The sequence below is a fragment of the Cyprinodon tularosa genome, unplaced genomic scaffold, assembly GCF_016077235.1.
Source record: "Cyprinodon tularosa strain WSP-4 unplaced genomic scaffold, ASM1607723v1 ctg87, whole genome shotgun sequence".
Taxonomy (NCBI): Eukaryota; Metazoa; Chordata; class Actinopteri; order Cyprinodontiformes; family Cyprinodontidae; genus Cyprinodon; species Cyprinodon tularosa.
In genome coordinates, this window is record NW_024039640.1 from 1,744,099 (window position 1) to 1,763,942 (window position 19,844).

General features: G+C 38.0%; 1 protein-coding gene across 3 annotated transcripts in view; it reads left to right on the top strand.

Moving 5' to 3' along the window:
• The window catches only part of LOC119775395 (limbic system associated membrane protein), a 747,266-nt gene that overhangs the window by 602,566 nt on the left and 124,856 nt on the right, over positions 1–19,844 (top strand). For all 3 annotated transcript variants that reach the window (XM_038273363.1, XM_038273365.1, XM_038273362.1), the window contains 2 exons: positions 6,243–6,387; positions 11,882–11,969. In XM_038273363.1, coding sequence (XP_038129291.1) covers positions 6,243–6,387; positions 11,882–11,969 — 233 coding nt within the window. The remainder of the gene's footprint in view (positions 1–6,242; positions 6,388–11,881; positions 11,970–19,844) is intronic.

Below are 19,844 nucleotides of genomic sequence, written 5' to 3' on the forward strand. Positions count from 1 at the left end.
AAAAAAGGAAGATTGCTGATGAGAAAAGAGGATTCAAATAGGCCGACTCGTTTGCCTCCACTTTCAATGCTGAACTATTGCCTGCATTTTCGCTTTGTATTGAAAGGGTGTCAAAAAAAAAAGAGAAAAATTTGTAAAGGCATTTCCAGGGAAGGCTAAATCTGCAGCCCACCACCAAGCTGGGAGTGAGAGAAAAGTTGCGATTGCAGGATAAATTAGAGGAGCGCAAAGATAGATTTAAGAAGTGGATTGCATTTCCAAACTCCACTACTGCTGCTAGTTTTGTTGTAAGGATGGAAAACCATCCACAGATCAAACAGGCAGCGCTTCGATGCAGGTATCTGAACTTTCTTCCATTTTTTCCCCAAATCCTAAAAATATTAATCAGACCAAGGAACGATGGTGACGGAGGATGTGGGATTTCGGGGTTAGAGAGCACTGCTCTGATGTCACTTCCTGCTTGGTTCCTCATGACTCAATAAACTCCTCCCAACAGAAACACGTCCAGCATAGAAAGATTTCTTTATTGTGTTTCTATAATTTTATCATTGCAAGAAAACTTAAACCGCGCAGTGAAGGTGGTGAAGCGGTGCTTGGTGAAGCGGTGCGCCATGGGAGCATTCACTGTTCCTCCGTCACCTCAGGCTACTATGTGACATTTGCTTCAGGATAAACATTTAATCATGAATGCTTATTATATATTTAAGCTCATATAGTCCTTTTCTATAGTGGGATAATACACTTAGAGCCCGTGTTGCTATACGAGGCTTATAAAAGGCTTTTACATTTTTGTGGCTCCAGACAAAATTTTTTTTTTTTTTTTTTGGTCCAATATGGCTCTTTGAGCAGTTTGGGTTGCCGACCCCTGGTCTAGATGATTCATATTTTTTCAATACATAGATGCAATATCCCAGTCTAGACCTTTACTGGAGACTCAACAATGGTGAGGATAAAAGTCAGTTAAGTTGTTGTTTCTAAGGGTACGGTTACAATCTCAATCATGAGTTGCACAATACTTTCTATAATCGCAGTTATGTTTTCTTTAACAACCTGAAAATTAAACATCCAGAAGTCACAAATTAACTAATCGGTGTCTTAAAAATATATTTTTCGAACAAACAGTTCTTTGCATGCAATGAAGCAGGTTTGCAGTGATTTGTGCTGTAATAAATGCTTGGTGTTCTGGGATTTAATTTAGGGAAGTCTTAATGGAAAATGTTAAAGAGGGCATTTCTCTCCTCTGTCACTATGCTTGCTTAGTGTGAGGGATTGCTGCAAATTGACTTAGTGCAAATGGGGGCAGGGGGGCGTTCATTAGATACATAATTATTATCCATTGACGGTGTTTGATCAACTGGCTTTAACTGTAATGTATCCCACTTAACATACATTATATTTAATAGCATACATTAGTGCATGCATGTAACGGTATTAAAACTTGCCTGTATGACTGAAAGAGTTATACAGTATGGATTACAAGTAAATTTAGACTTAATTTTACTGAATTAGCAACGAATGTGAGCCGTCTCATTAAGCATTTTGAGATATTTACTGTAAATTGGCGCTAAATAAATCTACTGGATATAGTTAGTTAAACAGATGCTTCTCAACCATACACTCTAAATTTAGCGTTGCTAATTGACTGGAAGAAAAAAGCAGCTTGTTGTCTGTGTCACTATTTTTTATAATAAAAAAAGGAATCTAGTTTAATACTGCAAGTAATAAGAGCGAAGTCATTCAAAGGAAATGCATCTTTTCAGAAACCCCTTAAACAATGTTTCTATTCTTGCATCTATAAGCGTTTTTTGGTCTTTATTCTGATCAGTTGTGGAGACTGAAACTAATCCACAACTAAAGAAATCAAGCTTAGTTGAAATAAACTTGGCAATTACAATAATTGTCTTGATGCCAAAAACAGCCCAACAGATTTTACTTTCACAAGTGGAGCAGTACGGCTATCGCCATAGTGTTCCGCTTGATATATCCATGTAAATAGCTTTATTATAATTCATGCAGGGAATATTACAGATTTTATGGAAACTCCAATTTTAAAAAGAGGAAAGAAAGAGGAGATAAAAGGGAAACAATGATAAAACATCTTCTGTTGGCTTCATCACCTGCAAAGAGATGTAAAAAGAACAGCACAACCAATGGATATAGTATAAGAGATACAATAAAGTAACACCTTGATACCATCGCTGAATATAACTAGTATTATTTAATCTGACAGGTATACTGTGGTAGCTGAAGATGAGAATATGGGCTTTTTTTAAGTTGAAATAAATTAAATACAGCTCTTCCATCTCCCCTAGAACGTGTACAGTTGCTGGAATGTTAAAATCTGATCCAGTCAACATCTGAGTTATGTTAACTATTGAGTTTAGTTTATGCAACTTCCACATACCTGTACACACGCAAACACACAAAATACAACTGTAGGTGCATTTGTTTGTTTTTTTGATAACTCTGAGGTACAGTTGTACCTGAGATGTGAATAATAATAATAATAATAATAATAATAATAATAATAATTGAACTTTACTGATCTCACATTGGATAAATGTACCTCTGCATTTAACTCTTCCCCTTGGCAAGCAGTGGGCTGCCATCGTAGGGAGCCCGAGGAGCAGTGTGGGCTGCTCAGGGACCCAGAGTGCCAGTCTGTGGGAGTGGGGCTCAAACTCAGAACCTCAGGATTATAAGCTCTATGCCAGGGGTCTTCAACGTTTTCCAGGCCAAGGACCCCCAAACTGATAAAGCGGGAACCCCCTAATATTGTACGAAATTGTGTTATATCAACCTGGTCCTATAGTCACTCTATTACAGATAAAGTAATGTAACAAAAGTAATTTCCTCCTGGGAATATTAAAGTATTTGATTCTTGATTCTCGATTCCTGGTTGATGGGACAGGTGTTGTGAATGAAACGGTGCCCGGCTTGAAAGAGTTTACTACAGTGTGTTGAATTTTTGTTCATGTGTATTTAAAGACATTTCAATTAGTGGAAAAAATGCAGGGGGGATATAAAAAAAAAAAGTCTAATCAACCAAAACTTTCACGACCCCCATGTAGTACCTCCACGGACCCCCTAGGGGTCGCGCACCCCCTGTTGAAGACCTCCGCTCTATGCCCTAACCCCCAATCCGCCACTGCCCCTTAGAATAGACCTGTCACTGCTTGCAGCACTTCATAAAAATAAGTCAAGAGAAAAAAAAAAGGTTATATCTGCACACTGGTTTCCAGGACGCAACTAGAAATACTTTATTAAACAGATTTTATCACCAGTTTGTGTTTTTAAAACCATATGGTCAATAGTTTGAAATATGGACCACATTTCATCAACAATCTCGGATGATTTTGAAGTTTTAAAACTCTAAAGGAGACAATGAAACTGAGTCATAAACTGATTCATGTTACATGGATTGGGATGGTTAAATCAGGCCCGTTATCTTCTCCATAAGCTTCCTCTGGATTATGGATGGTTTTGGGGAAGAGGGCTCTTTGTTCCGTGATTATAGGAAACTGTCCTAATCTGTTTAGCATGCTGCTCCCTTAATTAGACCCCTTAAGATCTTTGAAACTAAAAGGGATAAGTGGCTCTGGTTGAGGATCGGAAATCATAAGTCAGAGAGTGTAAATAAGCACAGGCAGTTATCACCTTTCCACATAAAGGGAATGCACTTCAGCAGAGATTCAAGTTGCAAGTAAAAGCCTTCAGAGATCTACCATCTACCTCCCACTGGGCCACACACTAGGGTGATCAAAATGTCACTTTAACATCTCTTAAGGTCAACTTTCTCAACACTCTGCCTCTACTTGCTCTTACACCAATCCAAAGGAAGAACATCTTTTTCAGCTTGCATTACAGCATATATCCATTCTGATTTATGCTGACATCCTCTTACATTTACATTTATTCATTAGGAAGATGCTCAGCTCCATGTGTAAGCTGTCTTAGCTTAAGCTTACCTGGCATAAAGCTCTGCGACGATAGCAGAGTCTTTTGTCATCACAGAAAGAGGATTGCTGTTGAAGGGGATGTATTAATCATAAAGAGGTGATTTAAAGGAGAAGGACGAGTGGAACTAAATGTCTTTAAAAATAGCCTTAACTGCTTTTTGCATTTTTTAAAGCTACGCCAAAATATGTTTATGTAGTTTTCTGGGGTTTTATGTAATAGAACACAAATTCGCCTATAATTGCGATGTGGGTGAGAAAAGGAGCTAAGTTTTTTTTTTTTTTTTTTTATGACATCATATGTTAAGACCCATTAAGACTCCATTAAGACCCATTGTATCAATACTTTGCAGGGAGTACGTCTTTACCAGTTTGGTCCATCTAGTGTCGCAGATAATTTTTTTTTATTTATTATTATTCTCTATTACTGTCTGTATGTTAACAAAAATAAAATAGTTTAAAGATTATGAATAAATTAGTTCCACATTCTTCTTTGTAAAATATTATAGCTAACATCCAGTCAGACTGGGTGAAAAACATCTTTGAAAGTTAATTGGTAACCTTTGTCCGGTAGAAAGATATTTTTGTTTCAACCATTAAAGAATGCCAAAGAATCCAAAGGTTTTTTTTTTTTTTTAGGTAATAGCCTCAATGAGAAATATACATTTTTCAAGAGTGAACTGGCATACAGGAGTTCTGTAGTTAATATAAAAGCAGGTATACATTAGGGGTGAGTATTGGCGTGTGTGCTGGATATGATGTCACAATACCTGGGTCACAATACGATATATACAGGATATTGTAATATCACTATGTATTGAGATATTTTCCCAAGCTATCAAAATGAAATGTATAGATCAAAAGAAAGTGCTGTATATGTTCACCAGAACATATACAGCAAATTTAAGGCAAATTTACTTGTATAGCACAATTCAGTAGCCTCGTGAGACCATCCTGATCTCGCGAGCTTTCAAGGTTTCACTCGCAGATCAGTCTGGAGACTCTCCGTTAAAGAAAATTTGGAGCCGTTCACCAAACGAACGTCCAATCAGCGTTGGCTTTGAGGCGGGTTGAGGTGTGACGCAACGAGAAGCGCGACAGTTCAGTCTAAAGAACATGGCGGCTTCAGCCGATGAAACTAGCGTTAGCGTGGCTATCGAGCAAGTTTTATCGGAATTACAGAGTATTTCTTCACTGAAAGAAGAGGAAAACACTGCTCTGGAGGCTTTTCTCAGAGGAAAGATGTTTTTGCTCTTCTCCCGACTGGTTTCGGCAAGAGTAGCCTAGCTTGTGGTTGCGTTTTCGTCGTCGGTCTGTTAGTACGTCATATGCTTCGTTGATCTGATTGGTTTATTTGGCCCGTCTATCACCAACATAGGCCAATCAGCTAACCAGTATTTTCGCCCCTTCCCAAAATTACTTCAACGGAAGGTTTCCAGATGGATATGCGGAGCAAATCCATCTGGCAGAGTCAGGTTAACAATTCAGTAAAAAGACAATGCAAAGTGCTTTACATGATTAAAATACAGGAAGATAAAACAGAATCAAAGCAAGTAGGAAAAAAAATGCAGAAACAAAAAAGAATATTAAAAACAGTTGGACTAAAGAAAATATGTTTTAGTTGAACTGTTAAACTAGAACAGTCGAAGGCAATCCTAAAGAAATGTGTTTTTAGTCTTGATTTAAAGGAACTCAGGCTTTCCGCACTTTTACAGTTTTCTGGAAGTTTGTTTCCAGATAAGTGGAGCATAGGAACTAAATGCTGCTTCTCCACGGGCTCAACTACAGTTATGGCGCTGCGTCGCACAGCAAAAGGGCTTGAGAGTTTTATCTGCCAGAGTGGCAGTTCAGATGTAGCCCATTTTCCTTGATTTTTTTTTAGGTAAAGAAGAATTATTTTTTGGTTACTCGATATTAGGAACTGAAAGATCGGTATTATATTGGATAGCCGAAAATCACGATATATCACGAAATATATTCTATTATATTATAATATATACCCTATTATACATTCAATACTACACATACATCAGTGAACCATTTTGTAAACCACCGTAGTCTATTGCACCAGCTCACATTCTTTCCATGTATATCAAATCACCTTACTTTATCACTTTCTTGCTAAATATATTAATGTGTAGGTATTATTGAATTGCGCTGATTAGAAATAATTGTCCACATTCATTTTCTGATAAGATTTCTTTTCTGTTTCTGTTTTCACTGTTAAAAGAGGGACAAGCTGGTTTGTTTCTTTCACCTTACGTGCTTCTTTTTTTGTGTTTCCAGGTGTTATGTTGACGACAAAGTGTCCAAGGTGGCCTGGCTCAATCGATCCAATATAATCTTTGCTGGTGAGGACAAGTGGTCCCTGGACCCCAGGGTAGGCCTGGTGACTAAAGGGCAGCTAGAGTACAGCCTACGCATACAAAAGGTAATGTTCAACACACCTTTTAAACTTTTAAGAAGAAGAAGATTTGTGACAGAAGTTTTAAGACACAATTTATTTAATGCTGAAAAATCTGTTTTAGTTGTTTATTAGTGAGATGCAAGGAATTTAAATGCACGGTGTGTAATCGTTTCTATTTTGAAGAATAGGAAAGAGGAGATATTTTTTATTAATACCCTAGAGAAAATGGAAATCAGGGCTTACAGATTTCATTTTCCTAAACTTTGGTATAAGAAGGCAGATTTTCTAACCTTCAAACCTTTTCCTTTTCTGGCTTGGAAGTCATTAAAAATAAATTCTTTCTAAAAGTAAAGACACTTGTAAAAAAAAAAAAAAAAAAAGGAGAAAGGCAAACTAAAGACACATCTGAAAGCTGACAACTTTAGTAATGATAGACCAAACCCAGGCTTTAGTGCACAACTCAATGGCCACAGAAGACTGAATTAGTTATATATAAAAAAAAGTATTTGTTTATTTTATTTAGATCTTTATTTGTTTAGTAGGAAGAAGGAAATCAGGAAGAAGATTTTTTTTTTTTTTCAGGACAATAGTGTTGAAACCTAGTACATCATGGAGGTAAAAGTAAAGTAATTATATGAAAAAATTTATTAAACACAAATTCTACCAACGTTTCAGTGAGCGTAGTTTCTGCTCCCTTTCCTCCAAGTACAGTGAGCAGGAATGTGTCGTCCAGGGGCAGAATGTGGAGATTAAACTGACATAAAATACAGAAGGAGAACAGGAAAAAAAACACAGACTGTAGACTGCAGTCTGAGCTGAGGGTAGACTTCTCTGGCTGGAGGAAAAATCTGAACAGAATAGTCCAAACAAATCAATACACAGAATTAAGGAGGTTAAATTAAATAGCTGCGGTCAAACAAAGTGCAGGAAATCAGATACTGAGGTTTGTATCCCAAGTCCTATTTGTGGTCATTTTCAGCCACAACAAGGCAATGGAAATGGCAGTAAAGTTAAGTGGGTAGTGTACTTTGAAGACAGCTGAAGTTTTGCTCAATAAAAGTTAAACGTCCAGACAGAGGAAACTCCGATGCTGAAGGTGTTTGTATTTATTTATTTGTTTGTTTGTTCATTTATTTCAACCAGATGTTTTCATGGTGTTATAAAATGAAATGACTTAATCTATAAAAAAAATAAATGAGCATCAAAATCTTAATGCTTAAAAAGAGTCTTTATATCATATGTCTGTACAAATAAAAACTTGCTGAATTGTTTTGTATTCCATGCTCTGTATCTTGTTTAATCTGACCTATGGATGGCCCCAACTGGTTTATTTCCTAAAAATAGCTAATGCCTATAATAAACTATGTATTAACACACAAGATTAGAAGAAATGTATGTTATTTAACCATAAAATGTAATCTATATACAGGTGCTGGTCATAAAATTAGAATATCATGAAAAAGTAGATAGATTTCAGTAATTCCATTTAAAAAGTGAAACTTGTATATTATATTCATACATTACATACAAACTCATATATTTCAGATGTTTATTTTGTTTAATTTTGATGATTACAAATGACAACAAATGAAAATCTCAAATTCATCATATCAGAAAATTAGAATATTAATGAAGACCAATAAAAACAAAGGATTTATAGAAATGTTGGCCAACTGAAAAGTATGAACATGAAAAGTATGAGCATGTACAGCACTCAGTATTTAGTTGGGCCTCCTTTGGCCTGTATTACTGCAGCAATGCGGCGTGGCATGGAGTCGATCAGTCTGTGGCACTGCTCAGGTGTTATGATAGCCCAGGTTGCTCTAATAGTGGCTTTTAGCTCTTCTGACTTGTTGGGTCTGGTGTATTGCATCTTCTTCTTCACAATACCCCATAGATTTTCTATGGGGTTAAGGTCAGGAGAGTTTGCTGGCCAATTAAGAACAGGGATACCATGGTCCTTCAACCAGGTACTGGTAGCTTTGGCACTGTGTGCAGGTGCCAAGTCCTGTTGGAAAATGAAATCTGCATCTCCAAAAAGTTGGTCAGCTGCAGGAAGCATGAAGTGCTCTAAAACTTCCTGGTATGTGGCTGCGTTGACCCTGGACCTCAGAAAACACAATGGACCAACACCAGCAGATGACATGGCACCCCAAACCATCACTGACTGTGGAAACTTTACACTGGACTTCAAGCAACGTGGATGAAGTGCCTCTCTTCTTTTCCTCCAGACTCTGGGACTTTGATTTCCAAAGGAAATGCAAAATTTACTTTCATCAGAGAACATGACTTTGGACCACTCACCAGCAGTCCAGTCCTGTTTCTCTTTAGCCCAGGCAAGACGCTTCTGACGCTGTCTGTGGTTCAAGAGTGGCTTGACACAAGGAATGCGACAGCAGAAACCCATGTCTTTCATACGTCTGTGTGTGGTGGTTCTTGAAGCACTCACTCCAGCTGCAGTCCACTCTTTGTGAATCTCCCCCACATTTTTGAAGGGGTTTTGTTTCACAATCCTCTCCAGGGTGCGGTTATCTCTCTTGCTTGTACACTTTTTTCGACCACATCTTTTCCTTCCCTTCGCCTCTCTATTAATGTGCTTGGACACTGAGCTCTGTGAACAGCCAGCCTCTTTAGCGATGACCTTTTGTGTCTTGCCCTCCTTGTGCAAGGTGTCGATGGTCGTCTTTTGGACAACTGTCAAGTCAGCAGTCTTCCCCATGATTGTGTAGCCTATAGAACTAGACTGAAAGACCATTTAAAGGCTTTTGCAGGTGGTTTGAGTTAATTAGCTGATTAGAGTGTGGCACCAGGGGCCATCAATTTTGAACCTTTTCACAATATTCTAATTTTCTGATATGATGAATTTGAGATTTTCATTTGTTGTCATTTGTAATCATCACAATTAAACAAAATAAACATCTGAAATATATGAGTTTGTATGTAATGTATGAATATAATATACAAGTTTCACTTTTTAAATGGAATTACTGAAATCAATCTACTTTTTCATGATATTCTAATTTTATGACCAGCACCTGTATATAAATTTTTCTTAATTTGTTTTAAATACAGTCCGTGACATGACACAAAATGAATATTATTATTATGCCTGGCAAAAATATTCACTCCCCTTGAACTTTTCCAAATTTTAAACTTTACATGAACAAACATCACTGATTTTTACCAAGGTTGAACGTGTCATGGATAACCTTTTAAAGAAAAAAAGTGTTGCTTGTACTGTGTTTGTTCATAAACCCATCAATACTTCTTGAAACCAGCCTTTTCTGTAGCTGCAGCTGCACATCTTTTTAGGAATGTCTCTCCTAGAATAGAGCAATCAATACCCCATAGATGAAATCAGCCAACTCTAATCTGATAGGCTCTGCAGGTCAAATGAAAAAAGAAGCAACATTCTCTGTCAGTTCTCTGCAACACAGCAGGTCTATGTCGCTAAATGTTTGGGTTTTGGTTTACAGGATATCTTATCTTTTGTATGCGGTGTTTCCTTGATAGCTGAAACTGTATATGAGATTTCCTGTTCTCTTTTAACAGTTTCTGTCTTGTGATACTTTTCCATGATAGTCAAATTTGAGTACATAACTAAATGCGGTCCTGTCTACAGTTTCCCTCACCTGAGCTGCACATTTCTGCAGCTGCTCCATAGATACCACAGTCCGTCTATGCTGTCGTCTGTGAATTAACCTTCTCTAACAAACCTCTGACGCCTTGAGTTTGCAGACCTTCTGTAATTATCCTTGGATTAAAATTCTCTCAAGTGGGCTTCATTCCTTAATTAAAGGATTTCATAAGCTATTTGGTTGCTAAGGAGTTTCTAAGTAATGAGGGCAGAATATGAATGCAGGAAGCAATTTTCTTTTTCTATACTTCATTTTGTTTTCTTTCCATTTCAAAGCTATATACCTCTGTTGGTTGGGCTATGACACAACAAATATATATATTTTTTTGTGACAAGATAAGCCACTAGGTCTCTGTTTCCAAATATACTGTATGTACAGCCCAAATGCATAAAATATGAGTGAGGTGTAAAACATGTTTTTATGAACAATAGGTTACTGTATTATTTATTTTTCATAAAATAAATATGATACATTTTCCAGTTGATAGTTTAAGTACAACTTTAGTGGCTTCATGGTGAGCAGACAGATAGTTTTGTGATGGAGCAGTCAGATTTTTCTCCTTCAGCAGAGACAAAGAAAATGGAGCAGAAGGTTCTGTGAAGGAAGTCAGCATTTCCAGCTCTGAGCCGTAGCAGTTTGAGCTGCTGGTTCAGAGATTCTGACCCAAACACTCATCATATAAAAAATATTTATTTTAATTCTTTGTGACCCATTGATACAACATCAAACTAGAATTATTATTTAAAACAAGAAAGACGAGTAAGATTCATTTTTCGTTCAATTTTCTATTTCTAAATGATTCCTACATTTGAAAATTGTGTAAAATAACAAAACTAGGGTCAAATTATTACACCAGACTGGACAGTTGGTACGCATATTGCTTTTTTTTTTTATCACATTTGTATGCATTTATTTTTATACAGTAAAAAGTGGAAACATGCAAATGGTAACCGATGAATGGGTCGTTTGGTTCCATCGTTAGCCTGTAATTGGAAACCAAGTCCAGTGGATATTTTTTGAATTTTTACGGAATGACTGACCTGGATGACTGAGAACCTTCATCAGCATTTATTTTTATAATGAAGAAAACTATTATTTGTTTTTATTTTTCTTCATACGCAAATACTTTAATAATTTATCAGTCTGTTGAATCACCATGTATCAGCAGACATGCCCAGGGTAGAGCTGCTGACATCAGCGCTCTATTGGTGAGGTCACATCCAAGGTTACGCTAATAGCAAACATCAGATGCAGTTACCCCTTTTACACCTTAAGAGGGCACTAAACAGGTAGTTCAGAGACACAACAGCAGGATTTCAACGAATGTGCAGTAAATTGTCAAAATATTGGTTAGTATGCGCAGACAGAACTACAGTATTAGACATCTATGATTACAGTTAATCAGAAAAATAACAGATTTTTTTATTGGTATGTAGTCATCTGATTTTCCCATAAAGTCATCTTAAAAAAAAAAAAAAAAACTTAAAAAGAAAGCTCTCAGGTTAAAGAAAAATGCAATAAAATAAAGATTGAAATGGTCGGTCGGACTCGATGCATGTCAGTTACAAGCCAGTCAGAATCTTCTGCCATTATATATAAACACTCCAGGCGGAAACATATCACATTGATGCAACATGCACATTTAAACTCAGGTCAGCTTTGATCAGTCAGACTAACTTTATACCGACAAGCGTTTACCCGAATGCCAATCAGATTTTCCATCAGCGTAACCCACCTCTCTCAGTTGGATTACAAGCTTATTCCAATCTGACAAAAATATTCCGACTCACAAGTTATGACGCATTTTGAATCCGATTGTCCATTTATTCCAATAACTTATATCCATGCAAATGTTAGAATATTCTTTATTTTTTCTTAAGGTGGATGTATATGATGAAGGCTCATATACCTGCTCTATACAGACCAAGCAGCAGCCCAAGACCTCACAGGTTTACCTCATCGTACAAGGTAAGCTGCAAACACCTTTACCCAGGATTCACATTGTATGGTTTCCATACCAGTCAGCTGGATATACTTAGAAATTCAACTATTTCAGAAGGGTGGACAGATTACTTTCATCTCGGTTTAAAATAGTTTTAAGAATTTGACCTTGCTTTGTAATACCTGTATTAACCTAGCTGCTTTTTACCGCTTGTCCAAAAAAATAAATAAATAAAAAGTAAAAGAAAGAAAGAAGGTTTGCAGTTGCAGCAGATTCAGTGTCATGTCTGCTAGGAAGTTTGTTGGTCGTGGGTGTGAACGCTAAGGGTGTGCAAAATAATCGTCATGACGATGCATCGCGATTTTAATTTTTGTGATGTAGTGCATCGATTCTTCAAGGCAAGAATCGATTATAAAAAAAAAAAAAAGAACAAATAAAATACATTAATGGTTGGCGCACATCAGCCAAATCAAGTGGAATACAACTTCCAGTCCAGCAGATGTCGCTGCGGATGTGTTGACGCCCGCTGCTTTGTGTCACAAGCATGTCCGGCCATAAGATACTGCGACGAGTCATATGAAATAAAACATGGAGATGAAAATTCGCCCCGTGTTTCCATCACATTTCAAGTCAGATGCTTGGATGCATTTTGGCTTTAAAAACAAAGAAGGTAAAAATGAAATTAATATCAACGCACGTCATTTGCAAAAGGAAATGACGTGCGTTGATATGCATTGGAGATAAGTTCTTGATAAGTTACGCATAAGTTATGCACAGGTTACTCAGGTTTTTTGGATAAGCTAGACGCCACGACTTATGAGTAACTTACATTCAAAGTATATCAAGGATCAATTTATTTACCTGTAACTTATGGCCCATGTATGAGCATACGCTAGCATACGTCGGGAAATTTTAGCATGCTCATCATTTATACAAAACCTACCCATAACTTATCCAATGTATGCCGGCGTTTTTGCCAGATTTTTCGTATGTCAGGCATACGCTGTCTAAATCATCAAGATGTGACAGGGGCTTTAATTCTTTGTCTTTAGATCACGTTGTAGGATAAATGAATCTAATATATCCAGCTACTTGTGACTGAGGCAAAAAAGCACTTTTCCAAAGTATTTACCTCTTTTTTTCCTCTCTGTGTCTAAATTGCATCTAAATTGAAAACAACCTCTTGGAATCAAAAACGCATGAAACAATGATGATCATCAAGGCCAAATGAGAAAGTATTGCTATTTTTAAACAGTTTTCTGCAGTTTTGTTTTGCAAAGTAGCAGGTTGTGAAAATTGCTGCTGAGCTGTCTAAAACAGTCTGTTTATAGCTTTGAGATGTCAAATCTGGGTCATATAGAGTGTGCATGTCAATTCGGAGGTGGAGTATGTGGGGTTGTATTTTTTTACATTTAAATTAAAGGTCTTCAATTGTTTTTGGTGAAAAACATGTAACAAACCAAGCATTATAATTAGTGAGTTTTTTTTTTCTTCAGTTTGTGTGTGTTGTGTATGTATGAGCCAACTTTTCTGAATCTCAGTCCTGTTTTAATATAGTATGTAGAGGGTGGAGGGAACGTGCCGGTCCATAATGTCACCACAGAGACAAGCCCTCCTTTCGTTATGAGCTTAACATTTCATCCATTAATGAAATATCCAAAGGTCAGTTGGTGAATTGACGCCTCTCCTCTGGGGTGTATGGCTGCAAAATTGTCTGTTGCTCCCAGGATCCACTGCATCTGATTAGTGAGTGCTTGATCATCTGAATGTTCCGTGGTGACTTTCAAAGTTTTTAAAGATGGGATTGTTTATCATAGCTAATGTAGCAGTTAAAGCCAAAATATAGTTTTCCTTTTTTTCATTCCTGTCCTTTCAATATGCCTCACATTAACAAAAAAAGATTAATTTTGCCACCATTGATGCTCAGCTGTTGCATTTCCTTTCTAATGTGGTGAACTGTTCATATTTAGCTTATATTAGGAAGCTTTTACTCATTAAGGATATTTCAGCTCAGAAATTACACAGAGATATAGACAAACAGCTGTCTCTGAGGTAAAGATGGAGGACTCAATCATTTGTATAATTCATGCTCTAACCAGTCTATTGCATTTATAAATCCAGCTTCATTTGAGCCTTTGTTTTGTCCATTTTTTCACTCACTCTAGTTGAAATCTTAATTGAGAGAGATTAGAATGCCCTTTTGTATTTCCCAACACTTGCACTCTTGCATGCAATATCCTGAACCAACCCCCACAAAAAAACCCAATCAACTCTGTTGAATAATAATTCATCCTGCCTTCATCTTTTAATGGCTATGAAAGGCCTAGGCATCAAACACTGCCCCTGGTTACAGACTCCCAGATCTGGTTCACATAACCAAAGCTGACAAATTTCTGCTCTCAGGGACAGGGAAGTAATTGGAAAACAAATGGTCAGACAAAGTAAATGTGTGGCGGCTGAAAAAGTGGCAGACTTGCTGGGCTTATATAAGTAGAACCAAGCGGCTGAGTGACCGTACAACAAATCCTAATGTAAAGTCAGCCTCCCTACCTTATTCTGCTTAGATTTGTTGGTAAAAAAAAAAATGTTGTTTCTGCGGTTTTGTTTATGGGTGCAGAACAGATGTGTTCAGTGTTTTACGGTCCAAAACCCCATATTGATTAAGAGATGGAGCAAAGGCCCCCTTTCTATGTCCACCCCAGGGGTGGGGGGTCTACTGTTGAAGAATTTGCCACCCAGTTGAGGGGTGCTGACAGAAGTACATCAGACTGGGGGTTGAGGTAGTGAAAACAAAGACCCCCAGTTGGTGCCACTGCCACCAACTGCTATGGTAGCTTACTCTCAGTATGTAGTTGGTGTGTGAAAAGCTTACTGGACAAGTAAAGAACATTACTAAAACAACCAGACATGGCAAAAGTACTCACTTTCCGTACTTGAGTAAAAGTACAGATACTTGTGTTAAAAAATACTCTGGTAAAAGTGGAAGTACTGATTAAACTTCTTTACTCAAGTAAAAGTAACAAAGTACAGGCTTGTAAATTTACTGAAAGTATAAAAGTAAAAGTAGAAACCACTTTTTTCATGCCGTTGCCTACATTTTAAATGGATATCTGCCAATAGGACTAGATCTCTGTTGTGTTCATTTTCAATCATCTCGTCGTCCATGCTACACTGTACTATGCTAACGCCACTGCCACCAAGCTGCAATGATTTGCCGCGAAGGAATACCGCCGAATCTGTCGATTCATCTTGTAGTGGTGCGTCAAATGCAACGTAGATTCCCATCCAATTAGATTGAATTTGGTATTGATGACGTGAAAAATAATAACGGTAACTCCATTGAAATGATTCAAAACTAAAGTAACGAGCCAATTTTTTAAAATTTAAGGAGTAGAAAGTACAGATATTTGTGTAAAAATGTAAGGAGTCGAAGTAAAAAGTCGCCATAAAAATAAGTAGTAAAGTAAAGTAAAAAAATCAGAAAAATCTACTTGAGTACAGTAACGAAGTATTTGTACTTCGTTACTTCCCATCTCTGAAAACAACACACCAAATATTAAAGTCATGCAGACTGATTCTTCACAAACCACATTAGTAAGACTCTGGTGAATAAGAGAGCGTTTTTAGAAAATGTCAAATCTGAAATTCATGAAGGATCATTTTGAAAGACACAAGTGATGTTTGCATTCAGCCATGAGCCAGGAAAGTCAAATAACAAACATGCAAATTCAAAAATATTTGAACCCTCACAGGGGTATTTCCAAGAAGTTGTTGTATAGCTGTAGGTTTGAAGGATCTTCTCTAGTGGTCTTGCAGTGGAGCTAGAGAACCCTTTGAACTAAAGACTAACAGTCTTTTGAAGAAATTGCATATGTGTTTTATGAAGAACTTTTCTTTGTGAAACAATTCCAGATGTTCCGGAGGAGTTTCTTATCAGCTTGTTGAACTTCCTAAAGTCATTTTCCTGCAACAGAAGATATTAACATGTTGCTGCAAACACTGAGGGAGCTAAGTGTCCATAAGAAGCACTGTCAGCTCTTTCCCTCCTTGTAGAAAACTTCACAGTTGCATCACAGTTTGTTGAACAACCAGTATTTATACTCGCCGACCACCCCCACTTCTTCTTCCATGGTGAAGTGGACGTGAACGGCTTAAATGAGACTAAAACTAAGATAATCTACATGCAAAACACTAGAATCTGTCACCGGAGGAAAACCTCAGAATCTTTTTTTTTCTATGGTTAAAACTTTACATGCACAAGTTCACCCTCACAAACAACTACAGGTGCTAGGCTTCAGGTACTTAGAGATTCACTTCCAAACAGAAACCCCACATTCATATCTTCAGGTAACACAGAGTACATGTCAGACTTAATAATATTACTTGAGCGATAGTTTCAAGGTGTTGCTTTATTGCATATCTCGTACCATGTCTTTTGGTTGTGCTGTTCTTTTTTCATCTCGTTACAGGTGATGAAGCAGACTGAAAATGTTTTGTCATTGTCTCCTTTCTCTCTCCTCTTTCTTTCATCTTTTGTCCTTTTTTTCTTTGTCTTTTTTCCTTTTTCTTCTGTTTTTGTGCTCTACTTACATTGCAGTGTCGATATAAACTGTAAAACTCGCTGCATAATTATAATAAAGCAATTTATATGCATGAAACAAGTGGAACAGTATGGCAATTGCCATACTGCTACACTTGTGAAAGTAAAATCTGTTGGGCTCCTTTTGGCATCAAGACAATTATTCTTATTGCCACATTGCCAGACAGGACACTGTGAAAAAAAAATAAATAAATCATTTTGAAGGTGACATGAAATGGTGGCCGTATCGGGTTGTGTGGCTGTTTTACTTTACTATGGACAAGAACGATGGTCAGAGGACAGGACAACGGAGACAATGAGTCTAAGCTATTGGCATAGCTAGTAGATATAAACCCCACAAAACGTCCTATGTCCTAAGGTATGAAAACAAATACACTGTATTCTGTTCTGAGAAAAATGTAAAGCTGTATACATTTTTCCAGTTTTCCACAATTATGTTCTACTTTGTGCTTGTCTTTTATCTGAAATTTGATTAAAAGTTATAAAGTCTGTAATGTTACAAAATGTTAAAAAGCTAAAAAGTGATGCTAGTGATAGATACTTTAAAAAAAAACTGCAGATCCACTGATTGTGCAGATCCGCACAGCTGCTAAGGAGAACAGATATACACTATATTGCCAAAAGTATTTGCTCACCTGCCTTGACTCACATATGAGCTTAAGTGACATCCCGTTCCTAATCCATAGGGTTCAATATGACGTCGGTCCACCCTTTGCAGCTAGAACAGCTTCAACTCTTCTGGGAAGGCTGTCCACAAGGTTTAGGAGTGTGTTTATGGGAATTTTTGACCATTCTTCCAGAAGCGCATTTGTGAGGTCGCACACTGATGTTGGACGAGAAGGCCTGGCTCTCAGTCTCCGCTCTAATTCATCCCAAAGGTGTTCTATCGGGTTGAGGTCAGGACTCTGTGCAGGCCAGTCAAGTTCATCCACACCAGACTCTGTCATCCATGTCTTTATGGACCTTGCTTTGTGCACTGGTGCACAGTCATGTTGGAAGAGGAAGGGGCCAGCTCCAAACTGTTCCCACAAAGTTGGGAGCATGGAATTGTCCAAAATGTCTTGGTATGCTGAAGCATTCAGAGTTCCTTTCACTGGAACTAAGGGGCCAAGCCCAGCTCCTGAAAAACAACCCCACACCATAATCCCCCCTCCACCAAACTTTACACTTGGCACAATGCAGTCAGACAAGTACCGTTCTCCTGGCAACCGCCAAACCCAGGCCCGTCCATCAGATTGCCAGATGGAGAAGCGCGATTCGTCACTCCAGAGAACGCGTCTCCACTGCTCTAGAGTCCAGTGGCGGCGTGCTTTACACCACCGCATCCGACGCTTTGCATTGCACTTGGTGATGTATGGCTTGGATGCAGCTGCTCGACCATGGAAACCCATTCCATGAAGCTCTCTGCGCACTGTTCTTGAGCTAATCTGAAGGCCACATGAAGTTTGGAGGTCTGTAGTGATTGACTCTGCAGAAAGTTGGCGACCTCTTCGCACTATGCGCTTCAGCATCCGCTGACCCCGCTCCGTCAGTTTACGTGGCCTACCACTTCGTGGCTGAGTTGCTGTCGTTCCCAAACACTTCCATTTTCTTATAATACAGCTGACAGTTGACTGTGGAATATTTAGGAGCGAGGAAATTTCACGACTGGATTTGTTGCACAGGTGGCATCCTATCACAGTTCCACGCTGGAATTCACTGAGCTCCTGAGAGCGACCCATTCTTTCACAAATGTTTGTAAAAACAGTCTGCATGCCTAGGTGCTTGAATTTATACACCTGTGGCCATGGAAGTGATTGGAACACCTGATTCCAATAATTTGGATGGGTGAGCAAATACTTTTGGCAATATAGTGTACATTAAAATCAACTATAGCACAGAGTCCCTCCACAACCACTTCTTTGCATGCATTTATGCTCCAAAAGTGCCGTATTTCAGCAAATTCTTGAAATCCATAATATACTATGTAAATGTAATTCATAAAATGCAGAGCCAGGGAACGAGGCATTAATCTCATAAGGTCAAGCTTGTAATTCCGCCTCAGGAAGGGAACCCGAAATCCATTTAACTAACAAGTCGCCTGTAGACTGCTGACCCCAATCAGAAGTGTTTAGGTTTGTTGAACCCTGATTTTTGCCATTTATTTATTTTTTTACATTTAGTCTTGATACGCTATAGCTGATTCACAGGTTAGGAAAATATTAATACGTCCACCCTGTGAGGGACTGAGTTTCTGCAGGACAGTTTCACAAACCCTTCGGGGTATGGCACTGAAAGCATATATACAAGCGGCTAAAATGAGTTTTCTCCGTAGTGTGTCTGGGCTCTCCCTTAGAGATAGGGTGAGGAGCTCAGTCATCCGGGGGGGACCCGGAGCCGCTGCTCCTCCACATTGAGAGGAGCCAGTTGAGGTGGCTCGGGCATCTGATGAGGGTGCCTCCTGGACGTCTCCCTGGTGAGTTGTTCCAGGCACTGGGAGGAGGCCCAGAGGGAGACCCAGGACACGCTGGAGGGACTCTGTCTCTCGGCTGGCCTGGGTGTGCCTCAGGATTCCCCTGGAGGAGCTGGCCCAAGTGGCTGGGAAGAGAGACGTCTGGGCCTCCCTACTGAAGCTGCTACCCCCGCGACCCGACCCCGGATAAGCGGAAGAAGATGGATGGATGTATATATATATATATATATATATATATATATATATATATATATATATATATATATATATATATATTTATATATATGCCTTTTTCAAGGTTCTCCTCTTTGCTATTCCAGTGCTGAGAGAGTTGAACAAGCTGATTTAAAGCAGCATTGATCTGATTATGTTTTTGCTTTTGGAGCAGTCAGCAGTTTTGTATTCACAATGACCTTATAAAACTCTTATAGTATTAAATCTCAATTTTAATTCATCTTGGAAACAAAGCCATTTGTGGTTTTTTTTGTTCTTCTTTGAAAATGTCACACAAGAAGGACAAAAGTCATGTTTACGTAGTGAACCGCATATTGTTTTTCCGGCTCTAAAAAGTATGCACACCATTAACAAATTTTATTTTGGACTGTTTTTTCTCACACTCTAATGTCTCAGATAATCAAAAAGGAAATTAGATTAATCTTACAGAACCTAACATAAATAAATGTAGTTTCAATTATTGCTTTTTTTGTGAGAGCAAAAAAGAAAAGAAGTGAAAAGGTAGCCAACCTTCATCAAGTGTGTGAAATAAATGTTTACATTTTTTGGGCACTTTTCTTTTTTAGAGATATTTTATTTCAGTCAAAAAAAATTATTTTTTTTTTGTCAACAATA